The following is a 24,398-nucleotide window of genomic DNA, read 5'->3' as shown; positions in this document are numbered from 1 at the left end:
ACAGCAGCTCATTGTCTGATGATCACTGATTAATATCTGATCACTGTCCTGACAGTATGAACACACTCTTGCTATTTCTCCTTCCTCCTCCTCTCCCCTCCGAGACACAGGTTATTTACATTGTTTACATTAGCGGCCAAGCACGACCTGTCCATGCGCCCGTGTCCGTGTGTGTGTGTACGTGTGGTGCGACTGCACGCCAGAGAGACGGCAGGTGGAGGGGCTGACTGCCAGAGATGAGAGCAGAGCAAAGACGGTGAAACATTGTTTAAAAAAAAACTTTCCTGTGAGAGACTGTGGTGGGCCCAAACTTGACTGTGCCGCCACAGTCTCGTTTGTGTTTGTGTTGACCATACAGTCTATGGTTCTGACGTGGGGGTTGTGACGTAGGCTACCTCCTTTTCATGCTACATGATTGGTTGATGCGTTTATTCGCCGGGCGAAAGCTCTGAAAAATCGGCCTCCGGAAAAAAATTGTGTCGCATTTTCACCGCGTAACATTCGCGGTCGGTGTGAAAGGACCCGTAATGAAAACCAGGGTTCGAAAAAAAATATTGATGCGCAAATAATTATTTGCACGAAAAATACATCTCCAGTGTGAAAGGGCCTTAAGTGAATGGGAGTCAACATTTTATTTCGTGATCCGATTGAATTGTAACATAAATATATGACCTTAACCTAACATCACGTTTCATGACAAAAAAACCAGCAGCTTGTAGTAAAACGGCAACAGAAGAATGTATTTTGTGTGAAAACCGCTCTACGGACTATGTCCCACAAAAATTACGTCACCAACTGACACGGGAAAGGACGGCGTGACGTCACCTACGCGACCTGTAGTCTTTCTGGTTATGGATTTTTCAGAATTTTATTTTACAATAGTTTTACAACAAACTGCTGATTTCTCAGCATGAAACGCAATGTTTTAAACAGGTAGAGGTCATATATTTTTCTCATGGCACATTTCAATCGGATCAAGAAATAAAACTTTGACTCCCGTTCACTTACAGGGAGATTTTTTCTGAATTGAGGTCCCAAGGCGACCGTTACTTCCTGCTTACACTTAGGCTCTCTATCCACCTTTTTCCGAACGTCAAAAACGTAAGCCTGTTTTGCCGGTTTTGCTCTTCCGGTGGAATTTTATGTTTACGTTTCCATGGTTTCAGTAGTCGCGGTAAATGCATGGATTTCTTTTCTTTTTTTTTCAATGAAAATCTGTAAAACGCATGGATCATCACACCAGCTTTTAACAGTGGATATCACAAAAATTGACATCCGTGTTAAAAGCCGGCGTTAATAGATCCATGCATTTACCGCAACTATGACAATGACTGAAAACCATGGAAACGTAAACGTATAATTCCACCAAACCGGCAAAACCGGCTTCCGGTTTTGACCATAGATGACGTTCGGAAACTTGTGGATAACGATGGATATCACACAAATGGATATCCATTGTTAAAAGCCAGATCCATACGTTTACCGCAACTATGACAACTACTGAAACCAAGGCAACGTAAACATACAATTCCACTGGAAGAGCAAAACTGGCTTCCGGTTTTGAAGTTTGGAAACTCGTGGATAGCAGTACAGTTTCAACCCAGGCTCATCAACAGCAATGTTTATGATTATCACATACTGAATGACAAAACATTCTCTCGCTCCAGTCTAACACAGGGCAACATAAACAAACTTGCACATTCACATTCACATCTACGGGCAATTCATGGTTGCCAATCAACCTAGTATGCATGTCTTTGGACTGTGGGCAGAACATGTAAAACCCATGCAGGCAGAGGGAGAACATGCACACTCCCCAAAGAAAGGCCCTAGGCTTGGAACCCAGAGGTAACATTGCTAACCCACTGCCCCCCCATAGAAATCCTTGAGAGGGCGATGTCATCATTAAGTGCCATCACCTTATGATGTCATCATTAAGGGTCATTCATCACATTATGATGTCATCACTATCATATCACTTGATGATGTCATCGCCATCATATCCCTTTATGATGCCATCATAAAAGGATATGATGACATCACAGATGAAAGGTGATGAAAGGAATCAGAAATTCTAGAACACTGTACAGTATGTCAGACACTTCAGTCGTATTAGTTGATATTTGTTTGCGTGCACGATAGGGAGAGGATACGTTGTTTAGTTGACATTCTGAGTGCGTTATTGACAACTTGTTGAACAAATATCAGAACTGCGAGACACTGGCTAAGGATAAGATCTCTAGCATGGCTCTCATGAAGCTACGAGAGAGAAGAAAGAGGAGATATGCTGAAATCTCTCAGGTGTGCAGAGAGAACTTGGGCTGCGCCTCTCCAGAGCGGAAAAGGAGAAAGGTCTTTCAAAAAAGTTCTCTGCTGAAAAGACCCTACAAAGCCATCCGTGGACAGACCTCCTCTCCACCACGTAAGAGGATGAGGATGTCCACAGATGTAGAGGAGCAACAGGGAACCAGCTACAAGGAGACGACGAGCAAAGACTGGCCAAGAAGATCTTTGAGGAAAAGACCCTACAGTGCCATCCGTGGACAGACTCCCTCTCCACCACGTAAGAGGATGAGGATGTCCACAGATGTAGAGGAGCAACAGGAAACCAGCTACAAGGAGACGACGAGCAAAGACTGGCCAAGAAGATCTTTGAGGAAAAGACCCTACAGTGCCATCCGTGGACAGACTCCCTCTCCACCACGTAAGAGGATGAGGATGTCCACGGATGTAGATGAGCAACAGGGAACCAGCTACAAGGAAACAACGAGCAAAGAATGGACAAGAAGATCTTTGAGGAAAAGACCTTATGGAGACATCTGTGGAGAGACCAGCTCTCCACCAAGGAAACGAATAAGGTTCAGTACAAGCCCTGGATCCTCTCCAGAGAAGACAGAGACAAAGATGCACTGTGGGGCGATATCTCCAGTGAGAAGGTCAACCAACAGTGAAACTCCCCAAAACCTCCCAATGCCAAAGACAGAGACATGCTGTGGAGCAATATCTCGGCCCACCAGCAGTGAAACTCCTGAGAACATACAGACAAAGACAGAAACAGAGACAAAGACAGAGACAGAGACAAAGACAAAGACAGAGACAAAGTCAAAGACAAAGTCAAAGACAAAGACAAAGTCAAAGACGCGCTGTGGAGCAATATCTCCAGTGAGATCGCCCACCAGTAGTGAAACTCCCAAGAACATACAGACAAAGACAGAGACAAAGTCAAAGACAAAGACAAAGTCAAAGACACGCTGTGGAGCAATATCTCCAGTGAGGTGGCCCACCAGCAGTGAAACTCTTGAGGACATACCAAAGACAAAGACAAAGACGCAATGTAGGGTGATATCTCCAGTGAGATGGCCCACCAGCAGTGAAACTCCAATGCCAAAGACAGAGACAAGGACAAAGAAAAAGACACGATGTAGGGCGATATCTCCAGTGAGATGGCAATGATGGTTGGACTGCATGATATTGACATGATCCAACACCCCCTCCTCAAGTTTCACAACAAGAGTCTGTTTCTGCCTGAAGGAGTCCACTTGAGCCTGGAAGGAAACTCTATCTATCTATCTATCTATCTATCTATCTATCTATCTATCTATCTATCTATCTATCTATCTATCTATCTATCTATCTATCTATCTATCTATCTATCTATCTATCTATCTATCTATCTATCTATCTATCTATCTATCTATCTATCTATCTATCTGCCATGTGCAAAATAAAACAAAACAAAACAAATAAATGTATATACTTAATTATTTTGTAACATATAAACATTATTTATAATTAATGAATATTAATATATTTTCTCACATAACATAAATAGAAATATAAAATAGAAGAAGTATGTGTTCAATAGTTGAGTCCCAGATAGGATGCACCGGACGCACTTTCAGCGCTCTGGGTGTCTACTTTTCATTCAGATCCTATGGAGTTCGGCACTCACAGCGCTCAGCGCCCTCGGCGGAAAAAACGCTCTGGGCGCTCTGAGAGTTGAAATAGGTTCAACTTTTGGAACAGCGCGCCACTCGTCAAGCGGCTCGGAATTGACGGCTCGGTTTGTTACCTGGTTACGGCAGCATTCTGAGAGAGAGAGAGAGCGCGTTTGGTGGACACGGCCGTTGGTCGCGGGTGCTCAGAGCACTGAAAGCGCGTCTGGTGGACACACACGGCCCCTTAATCTCAATCTTAAATTTACCTTACATCTTCCATCAGTACCACAAAATATTAAATGAAAACACATAAATCTAACTAAGAAAAGGAACAATACAACTTTGGATTTCATAACAAACCCCTTACCGCCTCAATTTAAGTAGGCCAATAGTGATTAGCTGCTGAAATATGATGTTATAAACATTTCTTAAGCTAATAGTGCCTAAATATGGAATAATGTGCTTTATAAATTAAGAATAAAAAAACAAACAAAAAAACCCTAATAGAACAATACAATTAATTAGGCTAAAAAACAAATGCTTTTTGATTTGATTTTGAATAGCTGCACATTTGTGATGTGTTACCATGCTAATGTTTGCTTATTAGCAACAAACATATCACGAGACATAGCAGTGACTGAAGAAAATGTCAGTAGCCTAATAGTTTGTTAAAATGCTAACATTTGCTAATTAGCGCTAAATATTTAAATAAATATTTAACAGGCTAGCATAAAGGTGTAACAATTCAACTGGAGGTGAATATGAATTAAAGTTCTCTAATAATTGTAGCGACATTTTGCCAAAAAATACAAAAACCAACATCTAAAAAAAAAGAAAGAAAATTCACCACAGACAGTTTACAGCACATCATCTTGGGACCACGAATCTCTACAGTAGTTGACATATTTCAGTGTTGACCAAAGTGGTGAACCAACCTGGCAGACTCCATGAACCCACATGGTTAGCAGAAAAACAACACGCTTACTGCAAACCGAGCTATGGCAGAGCTATTTTTCCTGAAACTGAAAAAACCATATGACTCTTCTGCACTTTGACTTACATCTCACATCCTGGTGAGTACTATAACTTGAACAGCAGTATAAGAAATTTATTAATGTGCCTGTCAGCGCCACTACTCGTTCACACTTTTGGCCTCAGCCTGTCGAGCCTTATCCTCAGCTGGAAACAACATTCACTGTTGGAGATTTAGGACTTCTTTAAAGACCAGAAACCAGTCTAATCTGGTTGAGTACAACTGCCCTTATTCTGTCAACACTTTCCCTTCAGTGTTACACACCCATCTGAAGAAGTACATTATATTTAGTTTGCACTGTGTCAGAGTTGAAGGAAATTGGCAGGATTAGCTGTGTTTTGATTTGCTCTAATGGTGCAGTGCAAGCATCAATACCTTTGCATTAGCTGCGACTTTTACCATGATACCGTCTAAGGAATTCATCCAAACATTTGCTTTCATTTTTGAAAGCTTCACTCCGAGCTTTGATGCCAGAAAAACACCACCGCCTTCTGTTGGCCTTTGATTTTTTTCAGCACAAGTACTCGCTTCCCTTCATCTCACTGCTTGTCTTAAAATGACTACGACTAGCAGATAGGGTGTAAGATGAATGATTCAGACTAATAAAAGACTAATAAAAGTTAGAAGAAAAGAAATTATTCACTACTGTCACTGGAGCATTTCACAGTGTAATAACACATGTTTATGACAGGCTATGTCTTGGCTAATGGATGTCAAGTTGTCCTGACAGATCTTTTGATGGAGCAGTGCTGAGGTGCACCATTATTAATGCTATAAAAATAAAAAATAATTCATGTTCATCTCCTGTCCTGACAGAATTGGGTTTTTATCTAGTTTAATGGTGCATTGTCACTTTATTTCTTACATGATATTTTTTACGACCTTGAATATTTATTTAAATAAAAATAAAATCTCATTTCAGGTGAAGCATTGGAAATTACCTAAGGCTATAAATGCCATACAGTACATGCTACGTGTCACATATTCATAAGTCAACATTCTATCTGATAAATGCACTGTAAGCTACCTGCAGCAATTAGCAGCAACGATTTCCAGTTATTTCCCTCAGTAGCTGGAAGAAACCATATCAGAGCTTAATATGTCAATATTTGAGTGTGATCAGGTGACCAGAAACACGACTCAAAATGACTGATGATGTTGATCCATATCTGCTGGGTGTGTAAATAAGCAAATGTTTGCACATCAGCATGATGATGCGTCATTAGTGTGTTGATAGCTTGTTCCCACTGCATCCAAGTGCAAATTCAAAGCCACTGTATTCACAGTTTGACCACTTACCGTCCACGGTCCAAGGTCAAGACTAATGATCACACTTTCCTTTGCTTTTTCCCTTGCAGGAAGGCACATCAAAGTTCGCCAACATAGACAACAGGCTCAACAACAGACATCTTAATAAGGTAAGTCGAGCATAGACATGAGGTTTAGCTTTCAGGGAGGTGGTTGATCCTCCTTAACAACCACCTGACAACCGAGGGCTACTGCTGTACATGTCCAACACTCGTGTGTAAATGGTTGTGCTTGTACAAACATGTCTCCTGAACGTCTCAGATATGCCACATGCTTGGTTTGTAAATTATTCTCACTGGAGTGTCAAATCATTTAGGGGTTACATCACCAGGATTTTTCAAATGGCTTCGGTCACAGAGGAGCAACTTAAAACGACCCCAGCAGTTGGTGCTGAGGCGAAACCTCAGATCTTCAAGCACATGAGAAAAACAAAAAATTTCATGAACTTAAAAGCTCACGTTTGGTGTGAATACCAAACATTATAGCCTGAAGGACTGTACACCCCCACAGGCCTTTAGGGAGACCTTTGAAAATGTAGAAATGATGCAAGACCCTGCAAAAGTGTCGTTAGTATTGTGAAAGTTGGGGGGACAGAGATATGGTATAATGTCTTTAGAAAAATGATCCGTATTCTCAGGCCTGGCAGAGGCAGCCGGCATGACAGTAGTCTAATTTTATTTACAGTAGAGTGCACGTCCTGCTTTGCACGGTGTCAGTGTCACTTTTTTTTTTTTTTTTTTGAGTTAAAAGCACGTTAATGAAAAACTCTATGACTTGGCTGCAGGATTAATAACGGATTACATCCGGAAACTACTCGAAAAAAGCGTTTTCCTACAAACTGCTACATTCAAACGCTGATACAGATGTCATTGCTGCTAAGCAGGGGGCGTATCAGCGGTTTGATGGAGGGTTGTAAGAGGGATCGACCAGCATGCAGCAATGAAGTGGAACAGAGGGCTGTCGTCTGTCTGTGTGGCGCGTGTGTGTGGTGTGTGTGGTGTGTGATGTGCTGAATCCTGGGCCATCGTTTGAAAAATAGCTGCAGGCGTCCGCTCTGAAATGCCTCACTGTGAGGGCTCTTTACGATGTGGATAGAAATCTCTAGGGAACTGATGAAACACCTGTTTTTTTTTTTTTTTGTCTCCACACAGTCCAATGCCCAGGGCACCGTGCCCTACCTGGGTATCTTCCTCACAGACCTCACCATGCTGGACACAGCTGTCAAAGACAGGCTGGATGTAAGTTCATCTCATCTCTATCAAGGGGAAACCACGGTCAGAGCCTTTTGGAAGTTGCTCAGCATTTTACACTGGTCATACTCACAACCTGTCTCTTCCTTTGCAGAACGGCTACATCAACTTCGACAAAAGGAGAAGGGTGAGTGTTGCAATACCTATTACTTTGAAATATGAAAGGTTAGAAGTTGAATACATTATCTGCTGCGGTGCTCCTGAAATAAGTATGTCCTTAAGCTTAGCTGATGATTAGATAATGAGCAGTTTTTGGCAAGTGAAGCTGCAAAATAAGCTTCACTTTCTGCAGCATTAACGGCTTTAACAGGCTGAAAGCGGGGAGGAGTCTGATGGTAAGAATTGGAGCACCCTGACAAAAACCCTGTGACCCTGAGATAATAGGAGCTACAGTAAGAAGAGAGATAGGAAGGATAGTTTTCAAGATAAGAGCGTATTAGAGTGAGCAGAGGTAACCGAATATCTGAGAGAGAAAATGATTAAGCGGAAGGTGCCGTGAAGTCCTAGATGAGAGAAAAAGACTGCAGAGTAGTACAAGATCAGTCAACATGTGTGCTTTTTTTATATTATGAAACCTTGTGGTGATGTGGCTCTTTGTTAACAGGAATTTGAGGTTTTAGCTCAGATCCGGCTCCTGCAGTCTTCCTGCAAAAACTGTGTTTTCACCTCTGACGAGTCCTTCATGCAGTGGTATCACAGTGTCCCCACACTAACAGAGGAGGAAAGGTAAATACATATGAGTTTGTTCAGTTTCACTATATTCATTCTTTTATTTTAGGCAAATTGCATTGTATTTGTATTTGCTAGATGTTGTTGACCTTCTCTGTCTGATGCTCTCTATCACAGCTACAGACTGTCCAATGAAATCGAAGCACCCAGTGAGCCGAGCCCCCGTGGCCTTGCTCCAACAGTCATCATCACACAGTGCCCAGAGTGAGCAATGCTGAGTGACCCACACACACACACACACACACACACACACACACACACACACACACACACACACACACACACACACACACACACACACACACACGTAAACACAAACTTGAAAGGATATACTATTACCACGAAGGCCCCCACAGTTCACACTGCACAAAAGGATTTTGGTTGGTTCATAATAATCCTGAGGTGTGTGCTAGCAATGTTACACATGAAATATAATTTACACACCACAAAGAAAACAGGATATAACAGGTATGTGATATTTGAGTGATACTTCTGGTTGTACTCAAAGAAAAATTTGAAGAGTTCCTGTGTCTAATGACTCAGTGCTATGTTGCATAACAGGAACTGTAGACTTTTTGGTCAAACTAACACACCACATTGACTTCACTATTTACCATCCATTTTTGCATGTCCCTCACATACCTCCAAACTTTAAGGAAGCGTCACTGAACATCACCGAAAGGTCTCATTAGTGAAGTTGGTGGATTGATCAGATTCAAAGGGATAGTTCAACATTTTGGCAAATTGGCCCATTGCCATAATCCCTATAGTTTTAGCCGTAGGTTCTTTACCTTTAATTGTCGGTGCAAGATATTCTTAGAACGGCGGAGCAGAGCCGCGAGCTGCCCAGAGCTACGCTATGGAGGCTAATGGCGTTTCTTGGTTTCCCTCATCAAACTCATGAGTTGTTTTCAAGGTAAATTCATGCAAAACCGCTGATGCACGTGCCCGTCAGGGGCAGTTTTTCAGCAAGCAGTCTCTGCATTTACCTCAAAAACAACTCCGTCTTGTAACGTTCTGTTATTATCTCATAGCGTGGTGAATGTGCAGGTCACAACTTTTATTTCAGTTAGTGTGTGCATGTTTTATATTGCATATTGCACTTTATTGCCCTTATGGACTAGTTGAATCATGTTTTTTTAATGTCTTATATAGCTTTTAATTGTTTTAAATGTTTCTTTGCCTCAGGAGAGGGTTGTTGTCTGACCCTCAATATAATAATGTGCAGGTCACAACTTGTCCACCAGAGCGTTTTGGAGTTACTGGATTGTGTATTTGATGAGTTTGATGAGGGAAACCAAGAAATCCCATTAGCCTCCGTAGCGTATCTCTGAGCAGCTTGCGGCTCTGCTCCGCCATTCCAAAAATAGCTTGCACGACAATTAAAAGTAATGAACCTACTCCTAAAACTATAGGGATTATGGCAATGGGCAAATTCACCAACATGTTGAACTATCCCTTTAACATTTTAACATCTAAGTTGTCAAGAAAACAATGATCAAGGAGCAATACTATTGCATTTCTGAGCCATATGCTAATAAGAGCAACATACCACAGCCAAAATCTGAGTGATTAATAATGAAAACGATCATTATTTGCATCAGTAATTTGAATGTGTCTGTACCTGTTGATGTGTTTACAGCCTGAGCACGTCCAGGACCAGCCTGGCAGGTGACAGTGACAGCCTCTTTGACTTCCCCTCACCTGTCAACAACCTGCTGTCAAAACTCACAAAGGTAACATACTGGTACTCTTCTGTTAAGACCAGCTGTGCATTTGTATTAGTTTGTCTCAAAGTCCGTATATGCAGAGGCAACTCTGTTCTGCTTTTGTCTAAAATCAGCATGACGGCGCTGCGCTGCCAGAAAAACACTCACGTCCTTGGTTATCACCAGCAATGTCGCTTTTATTCTACTGTAGCATATGCGGTCTCCATCTGTGTCCTGCCTGGATGTTGACACGTCCCCTCCCACCAATGACTCCACCCCCGCCACGTTGACACCAACAACTCCCACAAAATCGCACCGCCGATCAGCGTCCTGCGGCAACAACCCCCCCAATAACATCCCGGGGTCTGGGCCCGACATGAGAATCATCAGGATACGGATGGACCTGCAGGACGGAAACCTATACCGAAGCATACTGGTAATAATTCACACTATTTGATTCTCATTTACTGCGCCGGCCGTGACATTGTGGAAAAAAAAGCTCCGTCCCAAATTATCTGTGACACGCTGCACTTAAAGCCTCGGTGCCTCTGATCTGCAAGGATGCCATAATGATAGTCATCAGAATCAGATCCTCAGGATACAATGGACCTAGGATATCATTAGTGCAAATCAAGCTGTCCTAGTGTCATTGTTATTCTCCTCTCTCCCCTCAGGTTACAAGCAATGATAAGACCCCCACTGTGATCAGCTCGGCCTTGGAAAAGCACAATCAGGACCCGAAACAGGCATCCAGATATGAGCTGATCCAACTTCTGCCTGAAGGAAAAGGTAAAGAGCTAGGCTATTACCAGTCGAGCAAAAGGAAATTTACTGTACGTCGTCTTTCTGGACCGTTTGGAGAAAAAAAAAGAACTGAGATCATCTTGAGGTTTTGATCTGTAATTGTGGTGGACAGGGTTTATGTTTATGTGTGGCTGCTGTTTGGTGTAGAGTCCCCTAACTTTCGGATATTTGACCTTCACCGTGCAGTGGTGTAACAGCAGAAGTCTGTTCACGTTCAACACTGAAGGAGGAGAGTTTCTCTGTGCTCAGCTTTAATCTGACCCTGAAACTTTCCCCGTATACTACATTGATTTTGTGACACAACAATCGCTTGCTAGTAGATTGGAGCTAATTGTGGTTCTGTATACAACTTATATAAGTGTTATGTAAGAACTGGGAGGAGATTCTGTTTCATTAAGGGTTTTTAGTATGAGGCAGGTACACCCCAGGTTTTTGTTTTTCTTTTATTTCAGTTAGCGTGTGCACGTTTTATATTGCATATTGCACTTTATTGCCCTTATGGACTAGTTGAATCATGTTTTTTTAATGTCTTATATAGCTTTTAATTGTTTTAAATGTTTCTTTGCCTCAGGAGAGGGTTGTTGTCTGACCCTCAATATAATAACAATAAAGCTACTACTACTACTACTACTAATACTGCCACTACGTCTACCAATAGTGCTGTTACTACTATTTAGATTGATTCTGTATATATTAGTATTTTAATTTAATTTATTTTCTCTTGCTGGACGCTTGTAATCCTATTTACTTCATTGCTCCTTAGTTGTTTATTATCTAACTGACCGCTCAGATTCAGTGTCATAGAAGGCTTTAAATGTATCATGAAGTAATACAATAAAAAAGGTTACACTTCATAACACACTACCAAGTATTAGTAAAGCCTCATTAAATACTTAATTATAATTTGCAAAGCAACATCTATGAATACACTGATAAATAAATGATGAATCCATCATTTATGAAGTATGAAAATATAATCATTAGATACATTATAGATGAGATCATCAATTGAAAGTTAAACATTTATAACTGTGGTTTTAAGTTACAGACTAATTAGAATCCATAGAGGACGAATGTTTTAAGAATGATTAATTTAGTATTTAATTATGCTTGACTGATGCTCAATAATGTGTAGTTATTATAAACCGTTACCAACAGAAGACCTGGAAGGATGGGGCAGCTTGCATCTTATTAAGACAGCAACAGTAGAGATATGATAAGAGATGTGGAGGGAGAGACAGAGAGAGAGGAAAGAGGAAGGACATTCGGTACATTCCCCACCCGGCCATGACCCAGAGATGTTGTGGTTCATGGTTGCCAACTTAACCTCAGGGTCACCAGGTCAACCTCATGCCGTGTCGCTTTTAGTCTGCGGATGTTTATCAGTGCAGCATTCTCCATGAAGCTCTACTGAATCTCTTATTTGTCTCTCTTCCTATCTTGATGCAGAACTGCACATACCTGCTACAGGAAACGTCTTCTATGCCATGACATCATCAAGTGTTGACTTCCTGTTGAGAAGGAAAGGCGGGAACACTCCTCTTGGCTCGCAGCCGATCAGCACGGAGACGAGCGCCACGTTTCCTCGAATCAAGGCCAAGGGGAGGAGACTGGTCAGGACTCTGTTTTGACATCGGATTTTCCTCGAACCTTGTTCCACGGCACAGTGACATTTTTCTCGTGGTCCTGACAGGAACGCAGGGCGACGTCCTCACAGACAGCAAATGTGGCCTTCTCTGTGCAAAACAACAAAAATCGACATTATGCCTTTTTTCCAGTGTTCCTGCGAAGCTGGTTCTACCAAAACACCGAGACCAAGACCACGTTTGTCAGACTTTCTCAGACCTCCTGCTGCCGCCCCTCTCTGTTCACCAGAGCTGTCTGCTGCTGAAAAAGTGTCACTTTTTCCAAACATTATGCATAACTAATTTACACCCAGAGGAAGAGCAACAGAAGCCTTTAACTGAGTGATTTTGGTGCTGGCTCTCGAGTCCCAGTCAGGTAGCACTTAAAAACGTTTTATTTTATTTTATTTTCCATTCCAACTCAATGAATAAGATCTGTTCTAATTACCACAAAGAAATCCCTTGTTGTGTGCCTCAGCCGTGAGTGACGTTTCCAAATGTAAAAAGATGTAATTGGTCAGAACATGTTTTCGGTTATCACCCTTGAGGCTGTTAAAGGATTTTAGACTGTTCTGAGGAAGAAGAACCATGATGAAACCTAAAAGTGCAGAGCCTGTCAGGTCTGGTCCTGGTAACCGGCCCACATCAGGAGGACACATGGATGGAAGAAGATGCAGTGGAAGTGCATCGTTGTAGCAAAACACTGGAGCTTGTCACATGACATGTGTGTTTTTTTTGTATATATTTATATATTTTGTACATCTGGTGTGATGTCAACATTGTGTTTACACTGGCAAGGAGCTCTAGTCCATATGTCTATGTCATCAAATACCTGCAGTTTCCACTTTATACAGGCCAGCACATCTCTACACACAGCAAATATTTCAGATAGGATTCAAGCAGATGTTAATCTCATCTTAAAGCTGCATTACCCAATATTTTTCTATAACCATTGAATCACATTTATATTGTGAAAGTGAAGGTGGAGTTGTGATGAACCATTTTCCAACTCTCTCTAGTGCAATTTTTTGTTGTTGCTTGCTTGTTTTGGCTAATTGGTTTGGTTTTAAATCCCCAAAATGTACTTTATGGTTCATCTTCACAGCTGTTCATACCCTTTCAAACAGCAGCACTTTTCAGAAAAATAGCTCTGGCTAGAAAACAGACTGTGATATCACCAAACATCTAACAGCAAAAGAAACACCTTGCAGCTAAATATTTTTAGCTCCCAAGCTAGCTTTAGCTGGTCAAGCTGGCGACAGAGGTTCTCAGAAGTTGCTAGAGACCAAACTAGAACTATCAGCAGTGTGAAATGCACTTATTTCATTAAAAGGACAGCAACATAACTCCAGACAAATACTTCTTCAGCTGGATGGCACCCTGGAATCAGCTGCTGTCCGATTCATAAGGCAATAACATGCTACATGGCTTATTTTGGTGTATTTGTGGCCACAAAGCTTCGTTATTGCAGCTTTAAAAACAACTTGCAACTCATGGCTTTGCTTCAGTTCTGCAGCACCAGAATTGTAAGGACAACAATAGGGAAAAATAAGAACGAAATAATAAATTAATTCTGCCATTAGGTGTAAGGTTTTCCAGGTCTGAACTTCTCAACAGAGCATAAGCTAAACATAATTTATGCAGACTTTGCAGCAGCTCAGCAGGAGACATCTTCACTGCTGTTTACATTCAGCACAAAGACTCAGCTCTGATGTCACGTTTTGAATTCAACTCTGTGTAGGCTTGAAACACACAAGCTCGACTTTTGACTTAAGTCTTGTGACCTCTGGTCGTGGTACTCCCTGCTCAGTGCTGGTGAGGCCCCCTCATCGGCCGAGGCACGAGCATGGCCCGACCAGGGAGAGGATTCTGGGTAATATTAGATGACGTGTGCTAGCGTAATGCTATGCTACTGATTGTTTCAGTGCCTTTCTTCAAAGGGTGCTCACCTTCCCCATGTTTGCATTAGAATGTATACAGTCTACGTGGAGGAAATGCAGTCACCTCCAGTGCTGTGTGTCACATCAAAGCTCTTTATGCACTACATACAGGATGTCCTATTTTTGTGGTAATAAATTTACTTTTATATGAATCCCATTGCTTTTGACTTATGTGCTGTAACATATTCCAGGTTCAATGCAGACATACTCTCCATTGCTGCTGAATATCCCATCAAACGGATTAAAACTGTCTCCACATGTCAAATTCTGACATTTCTATTTTTCTCATGGATAAAGAAAACAAAGCAAGGGGAATACACATCAGCTAGACAAAAAAAACACACCTCTGCTCTACTCTTTTTTTTATTCAGATTCAAGACAGCCAGCATCTTTCAAGCAAAATCAAGGTCAGAATGAATGTACGAGGAACAAAACATAACAAAAATTGTTTCTGGGTATGTCAGAGAAGCACATCTGAAACACACAGACATGCATTCAAACTCAGTTAATGATACAAACACAAAGTATTAAAGCATTCCTCACACCTGAATGTTGTCAGTCTCTGTAATTTGTCAGAAAAATGTGCGCATGTGATAAATGCAAAACATAGTGCAATTAATTCAGTATGTTCATAAATTTAAAAATCCCATAAAAATCCATTTTATACAGATCCAAAAAAAGCAAAGCCTGATGCTCTCCCTGAGAACAAGCCCACCAACCAGCTAATGTTGATTTAAACACAAAAAGTCAGAGTTAATGAAGCAGCACTCATCCAGTTTGCAGCACTGTCTCTTCAGTTTCAGCTAAAACAGTACCCGGACCGTGGCTGAAAAGACACTTGACACCAATGCTTTCATTAAAGGTAGCACTTTTTCTGTTTTTTTTTTTTTAAATGAACATATTTCCCACAAACCCCTCTGTTCCCCATCAGATTAGACTGCTTATTCAGTTGTTCTGGATGTGTTCAATTTAAAGTAGGATGTTAACAGCCCTTTATAAAACAGCCAAAAACATGAACACACCATTTTCTGCTGAGCTTGGATACGTTTTTTTCTTTTTCTTCAATGAGAGACCTCAGTGTGTTTTTCCTCTCTGAGTCAAGGCTTCACAAACCACACACACAGTCTCAGAGAGGCTTTGTGAGTGTTTAACTGTTAATAAATTATACCTTAAGATGTTTTTAGTTTCACTATGAATATTTAATTTTACAGATGTGTCCTAATTCAAGCTAAATTTACTTACTCTTGTGTTAAATGCTGTCTTGTACAGAGCTGAAGTGGAACTGTAACTTCCAGTTTCCGCTCCAGAAGTAAGAAAACCTCATTTCAAAGACATCTGTTACGACACTAATAATTACAACTGCAGCCTTGGAGCAGAGCCTTACTCAGCAGCATGTCATCTGGCTCGCTTTATGAGTGTTCAGATAAGGACGGTAGCTTTTACATCATTGATTATTCAATATTTATGAATTTAACTGCCTTTAATTAACACTGTTTCCCATAAGCCCTAGAAGGTTTTGGTTTAAATGTCAAGGCTAAACAGAAAAGACGAGTCCACGAACAATCTGGGGGGTTGTGGTTAGTTCACACACATTTCCTGCATCTTCCCACAATTTTTCCTACATCCCAGGAGCACACTTCATTTTTCACAAACGGCAATGAAGAAAAAGCTGAATGAGGAGCTGCAGTGAGTAACAGGCTGACTGGGACATGATGTCATGACTTAGGGTCTCCATATATTCCCAGGAATTGAGTGTTACCTCAAACTATCAGAGATGTACATGATAAGAAAAGATCACCTTATTATAAAATGGTACATGAGTTGTTTCAAGGCATTAAAGAAATATATATTCTCTACAAAATGTGCTATTTAAAGGGATAGTTCAACGTGTTGACAAATTGGCACATTGCCATAATCCCTATAGTTTGAGGAGTTGGTTTGTTACCTTTAATTGTCGGTTCAAGCTATTTTTAGAACGGCGGAGCAGAGTTGCGAGCTGCTCAGAGCTACACTATGGAGGCTAATGGGATTTCTTGGTTTCCCTCATCAAACTCATCAAATACACAATCCAAAAACTCCAAAACGCTCTCGTGGACAAGTTGTGACCTGCACATTCACCACGCTATGAGATAATAACAGAAAGTTACGAGACAGAGTTGTTTTCAAGGTAAATTCATGCAAAACCGCTGATGCGCGTTCCCGTCTGGGGCAGTTTTTCGGCAAGCAATCCCATTAGCCTCCGTAGCATAGTTCTGAGCAGCTCACGGCTCTTCTCCGCCGTTCTAAAAATAGTTTGCACCGTCAATTAAAGGTAACGAACCTACTCCTAAAACTATTGGGATTATGGCAATGGGCCAATTTGCCAAAATGTTTAACTATACCTTTAAAACCCAGTCAGGTCAACACTGGGTGGTTCCTCCTCCACAGGCCTCACACTGTAACGCTGCCGTCCTGTAAGCCTTCCACACCACCGGGTGCTGCAGACACACCGTGCCGCCCCCTCGCTTCTCCTCCGCCTCGTTCCGGTTTATGTCGCCCACGCACACCCACCCTCCGCCTCTGCCGCCGTCCCCGGCCGCCTTGGTGCTGACGGCCCACTTGGAGTGGTCCTGGCTGGCTTTGAAATCGAACGTCTGCCCCGGGTTGATGAGCTTGATGTCCAGGACCTTCCAGCCCAGCGAGCAGTCGGAGGGGAGGATGCCTGTGGAGCGAATCCAGAACTGGACCAGGAGGTCTGACTGGAGGGCCGGGGCCACCCAGGAGTGGTAGAGGTCTAATGAAGCAGAGAGGGAAGATGGATGAGAATAACATGACTTTAAGTGACGTATTTAAAAGACAATTCAAACTTGTCCTGCTCATTTTTGACTATTTATATAAAGCTAAATGTGAAGGTGAGCTGCAGCCAGACTAAACTTTAAACCACTTTTACTTCTCCAAAGTCGTACCATTGTGAAAAGAAGATCCTTTAGCGAAGCTGACAAAGTTGGTCCCATCCTTTGAGGTCAAAGTCACACTGCGATTGGACACAGTTTTGGCATGTGGAAAGATGTGACCAGACAGATGTTTTTTCTTACAGACAGCAGCCAGCGCAGGCACCAGGGACGCCAAGGACTCAGGGACATCGCAGTCGTACACATTAGGCTGATTGATCTGCAGCTGCTCTCCTGTGGTGCAAAACAAATTAGATTGAAGGCAAACGCCGCTAACGGCACCGCAGAAGCACAATTAGTTTAAAACAGTTAATGAATAGCACTGTGCTGGTCACATGGGTGTAAAGGAACAACCTGCAGCACCGTACTATGTAATGCAATGAGAAAAATGGGTGTGTCATATACAAAATGTATTTGATTTGTAATGCATTGTATATTATTCTTATTCTTATTCTCATAATTGTTTTAATTTTTCTTATCATTATTAATATTTAAAAATAAACCGATACACATTTTCTTGTAATAACACTACACTTCTAATTCTAACGTCACCACATTATACAACGTCAGCTGCTTCCTAAGCTCCTTTGTGGCTGCAACTGATGTTGATGCTTTCATTAGTAATTAATCAGCCCATTACTTTCTAATTAATTGATTCATCATTTATTTAATAGAATGTCATCATGTAGTATTAAGTCTCCCACATCCAAAGCTGATTTGATGTCTTCAAACAGCTTGTTTTCTCCAACAGTCTGAACATCAAATTCAGATTTATGTGAAACTAAGAGAATCAGCAGATCCTCATTTTTAACTGGAAACTGGAACCAGAGAATGCATTTGTCTGTTGTTTCATTTGTTGTTTTTAGCTGCGACAGCTGGATGGACAGCAGTAAAATGTACAGACGCTCATGACTGACAAAGGATGTGTGTGATTTGACGATCCACCTCCTGACTTGGCTTTGGTTGTGAGCGAAAGGCCTCAGTCAAGCAAAAAATTTAATGAATGCAAAAAGACAAAACATAAGCAAATAGAAACAGCACTTTTGAGCATCAATCATCGACTATCTGAATATTAAAATGGGGGAAAAAAACAGCATCATTAACTCATGAGCTCAACATCCCTGATGGATGCTCGACTACATGAGCCACAAACCATGGCAACACAAAAGCGTGTCCCAGGTGTGTCTGGGTATATTCATCGGTTTTGTGAAAAAACAGTGGTTTTGTCTTTAACGTCTGTTGTGCTGAGTGACTTGGAACATGTTTGTGCGGTTGTGGTGTCTGAATTTGCAGTGCATTCCTGTATTTGGTTGTGTTCTTATTGTTGGTCTGTGCATGTGTTGTCAAACTGATCCTACGACTTCTGCTTGTTTTTCCATACGGCTGCAGTGTGTTGAGCTTTCAGGGTCAATGTATTAATCATTCATTATTTTTCTACTAAATCTGTGCATTTAAAGTAGCTATACTAAGAAAAGCCACAAATATGCTATTAACTAGGGCTGCTACAGCAGTTCTGACAACATACTAGTCTTTACATAATGTGTGGGTGTATTTTTGATGTCTGTGTCTAAAAAAAACTTAGCGGCAGTCTTAAATCTCATTAATGTGCAGATTCCTGCTGCAAGGTGCTGTAAAACAAAAACGTGACACGGCAGCGATCACCCTCTGCTGCTCTGTCACAAACATGTATACGATGCACATCCACGTCGCCCCGGACACTGTCACGCTCTCATCATCCCAGCTGGGGAGGCGAGAATCTGATGAAACAAATGCCTGCCGCAGTGTGAGGGCCGATATCTCTATGGTTACAAACCTCCATCTAATTACATTACCCCAGGCACTGCCTTAGCAACTGTGCCAACTGCTGGGTCTGCCAGGGAACTGCAGAGCCAGCACAGTGACACGCCGATGACACCTGTTTACGCTGATTATCTTGGTTAGCGATTGTTGTTGTTGCCGTGTCGATACCTGACTGGACTATTAAGAACCTCGGCGACGTGAGACAGTGATGACTGTAGAGACTTCCCCCCCGCCCCCTCCCCTCAAAATGAGACAGCCTTTGTGATAAATAATGGAGCACCTACGTACGCTGACAATTCAATTTATGATTCAATAGCTTAAGTGTTCAGTGTTGAGGTTTGACAAAGGCAGAAATGTATTCTTAAGCCTTAGAAACGGCGTCTGCACCCTCATGGGAAAGTAAACCTCTACTTCAACTCATCAGAAGTTTTAACTCCCAAGATATATTACATTCTGTATGGTCACAGGCTTTAGAGACAGTGTAGAATAGATGGAGCTTATGTAACTGGCTGATAGGATGAATATGATAAAACTCAAATGCATCAGCAAAACAAAATATCTGCTTATTCTTCCTGATAATCTTATAGGCAAAATAGCAGCATATAGAGGCTGCAGCGGCTGGAACTTTTAATAATACACTGCACAAAAAATGACCCACTTTTTCCAACAATATAGATAGGAATGTGAAAATGAACTCTTCAGTTCCTTGTTAATTAAATCGCACTGACTCAGAACAATATAATGTAATAGCAGACACGAGGCAGAGTATGAATCTTCATTAGCTGCCTGCTCCTTCCCTTCACAACTCAACAGAACTGTAATGTGATAGCACCACCCATTTAGACATCCTCATAAAGCGCTGACTGTGGTTTTCTAGCGGCTCTGCCTGTGCTAAAGAGGCCACATGGCAGGACTCCAGTCTCACCGATGGTCTGGAAGCGGCTGAGCGGGTAGGTGACGCAGATGAAGTTCTGTCCGTTCGTCACGCCGCTGCTGGGGTAATAATACTGTCCCGCCTGCCGCACGGGGGGGAAGCGAGGGGTGCTGTGGACCAACCAGAAGCCCTGCTCCTTATCCAGCAGCACAACACCTGAGGAGCGGGCAGATGAACAATGTCAGTGTAAATCCATGTCAAATACTCAGTGTGCATTGCAATGTTATACACATACATACAACTTCCTGCATACCAGTGCCAACACGTTTTTTTTAAATTACCGGTATTTATTCTTTCTATTAATACAATAATATATTATTGTTGTTGTTTTTTAAACTGTGACATGAACCCACCACTTTAACAAAAATACATAGATTTTTGTTTTACAACAGTCCTGATCCTTTCTTTCTTTAACATCATCTTTATTTATTGTGTATTAACTTTAAACAACTTTTGGATGCTTTCACTTTTTTGTGCCTTTTGCTGTTACACAATCTACACTCTCTTATTGTGGTGTATTATTATTATTGTGGTGCTTGTTTAAAGATCACTCTCCTCTAACTGCATCTTAAGACTTTCTTTCTTGTTTGTTCACATGTGACAATAAAAACTTAAGAACTTGTTGTTTCATGTACCATCAATGACATGAATGGGCTGGACAAAATACTAGAAACACTTCTTAGCATTACTTAATACAACTCAACAGAACCACTAACTGTGACCAAAACAGGACCACAGACATTATAACCATCATGAGGGCTTAATCCAGAGCTGTTGTGTTAGACTTCATTAATTTGACCAAGGTGGACCTGGTAAACTGGTGACTGTGTATAATAGAGGCCTAATTTAAAAAAAAATAAAAATCTTAAATTTTATTAAAAAAATACTGTAATAGACTTGCACACTGTAAGCCAGCGTATCAGAGCTGCACTGTTGTGTTCACCTTTCGTGTGGCCCCGTTCTCCGTTTCCACTGTCGTTAACCCGTCTGTCACCAAAGTCCTCAGGTGGCTTCTGGTCATTGTACAGGATGTAGGCTACCTCTGCGCTCTGTGAAGAGGGCACAAAGTTGTTTTTTTTAGCTTAAAAACCCTCATATTAGAGAAGGCACAGTATGTACGTTATGTGTATAGGGTGACTGATGCAACAGTTGGGGGTGGCAGTAGGACTCCTTCTCTTTTTCCTTTTTTTCTTTTCTTTTCTGATGTCTTTTTTACTTTTTGGTTAAAGACAGTCATGAGCTACGTCATTCGGGTTTGGATGGTGGTTTGTTTTTCTTTCTGTTTCGATATCTTTGTGAATACAGAGAGCACTTGTATGTTGTCTGTGTTTCGTTTCGATAAAAATCAATAAAATCAACTCTTAAAAAAACCCTCATATTAAAAAACACAAAGATTATCCTATTTAAACTATAATCCAAAATAAAACAGCGAAACTTTAATAAGTTAAGGTGTAGATTCCTCTGCGTGTTTTGTGTGTTACTTGCAGCTGAACCTGTTGTGACAGGATTCATAAAGCTGCAAACTGCGTACAAATAGACAGACTCAGGTTTTCAGTTCTCATTTTCAGTTTCTTATTCTGATCCAATAGCAACAAGTGGTGTTAACATAAAAAAAAAACCTATCACTGCATTTAATAAGTCTGTCTATGAAATGAGAAGTCATAAGACTGTAGTGGAAAAGCTGAAGCAGGCAAAAAGAAATTACATCTGCTTTTGGTATTCCACTTGTGCTGACATCTGTGTTTACTGCTGATATTGCTTAGGTAAACACCACACTGTGGCTAAAGCTATAGGGGAAATCATAAATACATAAGTAATACTGCTAATTAGAAAACCGATCTTTATTGACTTTGATTCATATAATTGATTCTAAAAGATGATCAAATGGATAAATGACATTTTTTGTGGGTGTACTCTGTATTTCAGATGAAAAGAGAAAAATAAATGTGTTTGGGCAGACAGTTTCACATTTAACACATGCCTAATATATATAGTACATGAATAAGGAACTGAAAACTGTGTAATCATTTTCTTTGAATCACATTAGAGCGACTTGAAAATGATTTCAGTCTCTCAGTAATACAAAACTGAATCTTTTAGTTGAAATAGATTACATCTTTTAAAAAGTCATCAGTAGGATCAGACCTTGCGTTGTGAGTACAGCTGGCCGACCGTCCTGCCCAGGGCTCCTGTGGTGTCGTTCACTGTCCCCTTCCCTTCGGTCCATCCTTCACTCCCCTTGTCCAAGAGTAAATACCTTTCCCCCTCGTCGGGAGACTTACTGCCGTGTTTCTTAGGCAGTTTGTACATGTAGAACCTGATTTAGAGAAACAGGTGTCAGTATCGTTTGTTTTATTTATTTATTTATATATTTTTTTTTTAGCTTTATAGGATTTGTGATTAAACCAACCATAAATAATACTGTATAAAAAGCTCTATTATAACTGAATTACCAGTCTACAGCATCCCCTTGGTCATTGTAACAGCTGATTGGAGAGGTACCACCTCCTAGTGGCACAAAAGAGATCAGCAGGGACAGGAGCAGGAGCATCTGAGAAGGAGAGACAGGTTTAAGTATGAGCATTGATGGCTGTAATTGTTGCTCATAATCTCGGCAGAAAGACTCCATCCTATATCAGTTTTGATGAACAATAAAATCCATAGCAAAAGGTTCTCTGAGTTTGAAAAAATATAGGCCTAGTGTTAATCTTCAAAGGTCCAGTCATATTAGTAACACATTTCCTCCTGTGTGTCCAAGGACAGTGTCTGAGCTGCAGTGGAGGGGTTGTAACATAAAGAAGGGATTTAGTACTAAAAACACTGTTGCAATGCGACTGTTACTGTTTTATCATTCAGATTCTTTATCAACATCCTGGACTGACCACAGTGAGGCCCAACACATTAATATACATGCAGTGTTTGACAAAAGTGGAGCTCAGTGCAGCTGTGGACAACAACACTGGAAGCCAATTCAAATACAGCACCAAGCACCCAGTTGATGTCAAGTGTCAACTTGTCAAACCATGTTAAAAGCTGTTTTATGACACACGCACGCACAAACACTCACACTTTTATACCTAGGTGCAGGTCTGCAGCCAGACCCATCAAGTAAGTAGCCTACCTCAGAAATGCACTTACAGTAAGTAGCTACAGTATTTGAGTAAATGCACCCACAGTTCGGTGCGTATTACATTCATTATCTAGACAAAAAAAAATATTATGTCAGCTCTGGTTTCAGGGGGACTCGTGTAAAATGAGTATAACATAACTTATAACTAAGTGACTCCGCCGGCTATGATAAATCACAGTAACTTAGCTCTGCTGCACGTTGCTGCCGTTGAACTAATTAACGAAGTTAAAACCATCTATTTTGACAGTGAAGTCGGTCGCAGCACAGGTTAACTTTCATCTACTCACTTACCTTCACCTCGGACTGAGCGTGTGTCCTCTACAGACTGTTAACGCTGGCCACAGCAGCATGTACATAAGTTCACGAACCTAAGCAACTTTCATGTTGGTTGAACTGCTCACATCCTTGTTTTGTTCTGAGACAACGAGAGCAGGAGGAGACCGTGACGTATCGCTGCCGCCGGGCACGAGCTAGCTAACAACGACGAGCAACGTCTCTCAACAAACGAACCAGCAACAGCTTTCAACTTACTGAAACACATGAAAACATAAAACAAGTGGTTTATTACCAGGGTAAGTGATGCACGCAACAATTACAGGGGAAATTAATGTTTTAACAGATGTTTACATGCTACGTAACTTCCGGTCTCCCGTCTTATCCTTGTCTGAAAGTCCTAAGTTTCTGTCAGGTGGTCGGTGACGTCATTCTGTGAGCCGGCTAATAAAAGTCTTAAAATAATAATAATAGACGATATCAATATAATAATCATAAAGTCTTTACACAACCACGATGCTTTCATGTAACGGATGATTATATTTCTAACTATTTTCAATAATAATCAACTAAGCCTAATCATTTTGTACATCAGATGTTAAAAAAAAAAAAACAAGAAGAAAAAAATAAAGTGTGATAGATGGTCATCACGATTTTCCAATACAAAGACAGTAAACCTCCAGAGTGCATGTTTATAAAGCATGTTTAACTATAGCGGGGACTATCCATCAGTTATAAATTATCTACAATGATATCGGTAAATACATGCTGACCTGGGTAATATTTGGTCTTTGAAAGGCCATGTGCAATCAGTCTGATATACTGACCCAACCCTAAACACATATTGCACATGTCCATCCAAAAAGTGGAACTTGGACCTGAGTCGCCCTGCTATTGGATCTTCCTGTTTTATGCTTTCATAGTTTGTGTAAAAACAAGTGTAGGCTATGGTTTATATATTGTTAGATGCTTTTATCTCTTTCTCCTGTCCTGTG

At 41.1% G+C, this 24,398-nt stretch overlaps 2 protein-coding genes across 5 annotated transcripts in view; one reads left to right on the top strand and one right to left on the bottom strand.

Annotated features, from left to right (window-relative positions):
- Nucleotides 1–13,634, top strand: part of rgl2 (ral guanine nucleotide dissociation stimulator-like 2) — a 43,956-nt gene extending 30,322 nt beyond the window's left edge. For all 4 annotated transcript variants that reach the window (XM_083990185.1, XM_083990184.1, XM_083990187.1 and 1 more), the window contains 9 exons: nucleotides 6,330–6,389; nucleotides 7,431–7,517; nucleotides 7,624–7,656; nucleotides 8,134–8,255; nucleotides 8,376–8,462; nucleotides 9,901–9,994; nucleotides 10,179–10,403; nucleotides 10,642–10,756; nucleotides 12,221–13,634. In XM_083990185.1, the coding sequence (XP_083846311.1) occupies nucleotides 6,330–6,389; nucleotides 7,431–7,517; nucleotides 7,624–7,656; nucleotides 8,134–8,255; nucleotides 8,376–8,462; nucleotides 9,901–9,994; nucleotides 10,179–10,403; nucleotides 10,642–10,756; nucleotides 12,221–12,402 (1,005 nt within the window). In that variant the 3' untranslated portion in view covers nucleotides 12,403–13,634. The remainder of the gene's footprint in view (nucleotides 1–6,329; nucleotides 6,390–7,430; nucleotides 7,518–7,623; nucleotides 7,657–8,133; nucleotides 8,256–8,375; nucleotides 8,463–9,900; nucleotides 9,995–10,178; nucleotides 10,404–10,641; nucleotides 10,757–12,220) is intronic.
- On the bottom strand, nucleotides 13,631–23,773 carry dnase2 (deoxyribonuclease II, lysosomal). Its single transcript, XM_083990188.1, has 7 exons — nucleotides 23,422–23,773; nucleotides 22,454–22,551; nucleotides 22,146–22,317; nucleotides 20,944–21,049; nucleotides 19,992–20,156; nucleotides 17,282–17,500; nucleotides 13,631–17,109 (listed from the first exon to the last, which is right to left on the bottom strand). The coding sequence occupies exons 2-7, from the start codon at nucleotides 22,549–22,551 to the stop codon at nucleotides 16,736–16,738; spliced, it is 1,134 nt and encodes a 377-aa protein (XP_083846314.1). The 5' UTR covers nucleotides 23,422–23,773; the 3' UTR covers nucleotides 13,631–16,735.
- Nucleotides 23,774–24,398: the final 625 nt, after the last annotated feature.

This window comes from Trachurus trachurus, assembly GCF_905171665.1.
Source record: "Trachurus trachurus genome assembly, chromosome: 16".
In the NCBI taxonomy this organism is placed as follows: domain Eukaryota; kingdom Metazoa; phylum Chordata; class Actinopteri; order Carangiformes; family Carangidae; genus Trachurus; species Trachurus trachurus.
The sequence above is the reverse complement of the archived record's forward strand: the minus strand, read 5'-3'. Positions and strand labels throughout refer to the sequence as shown.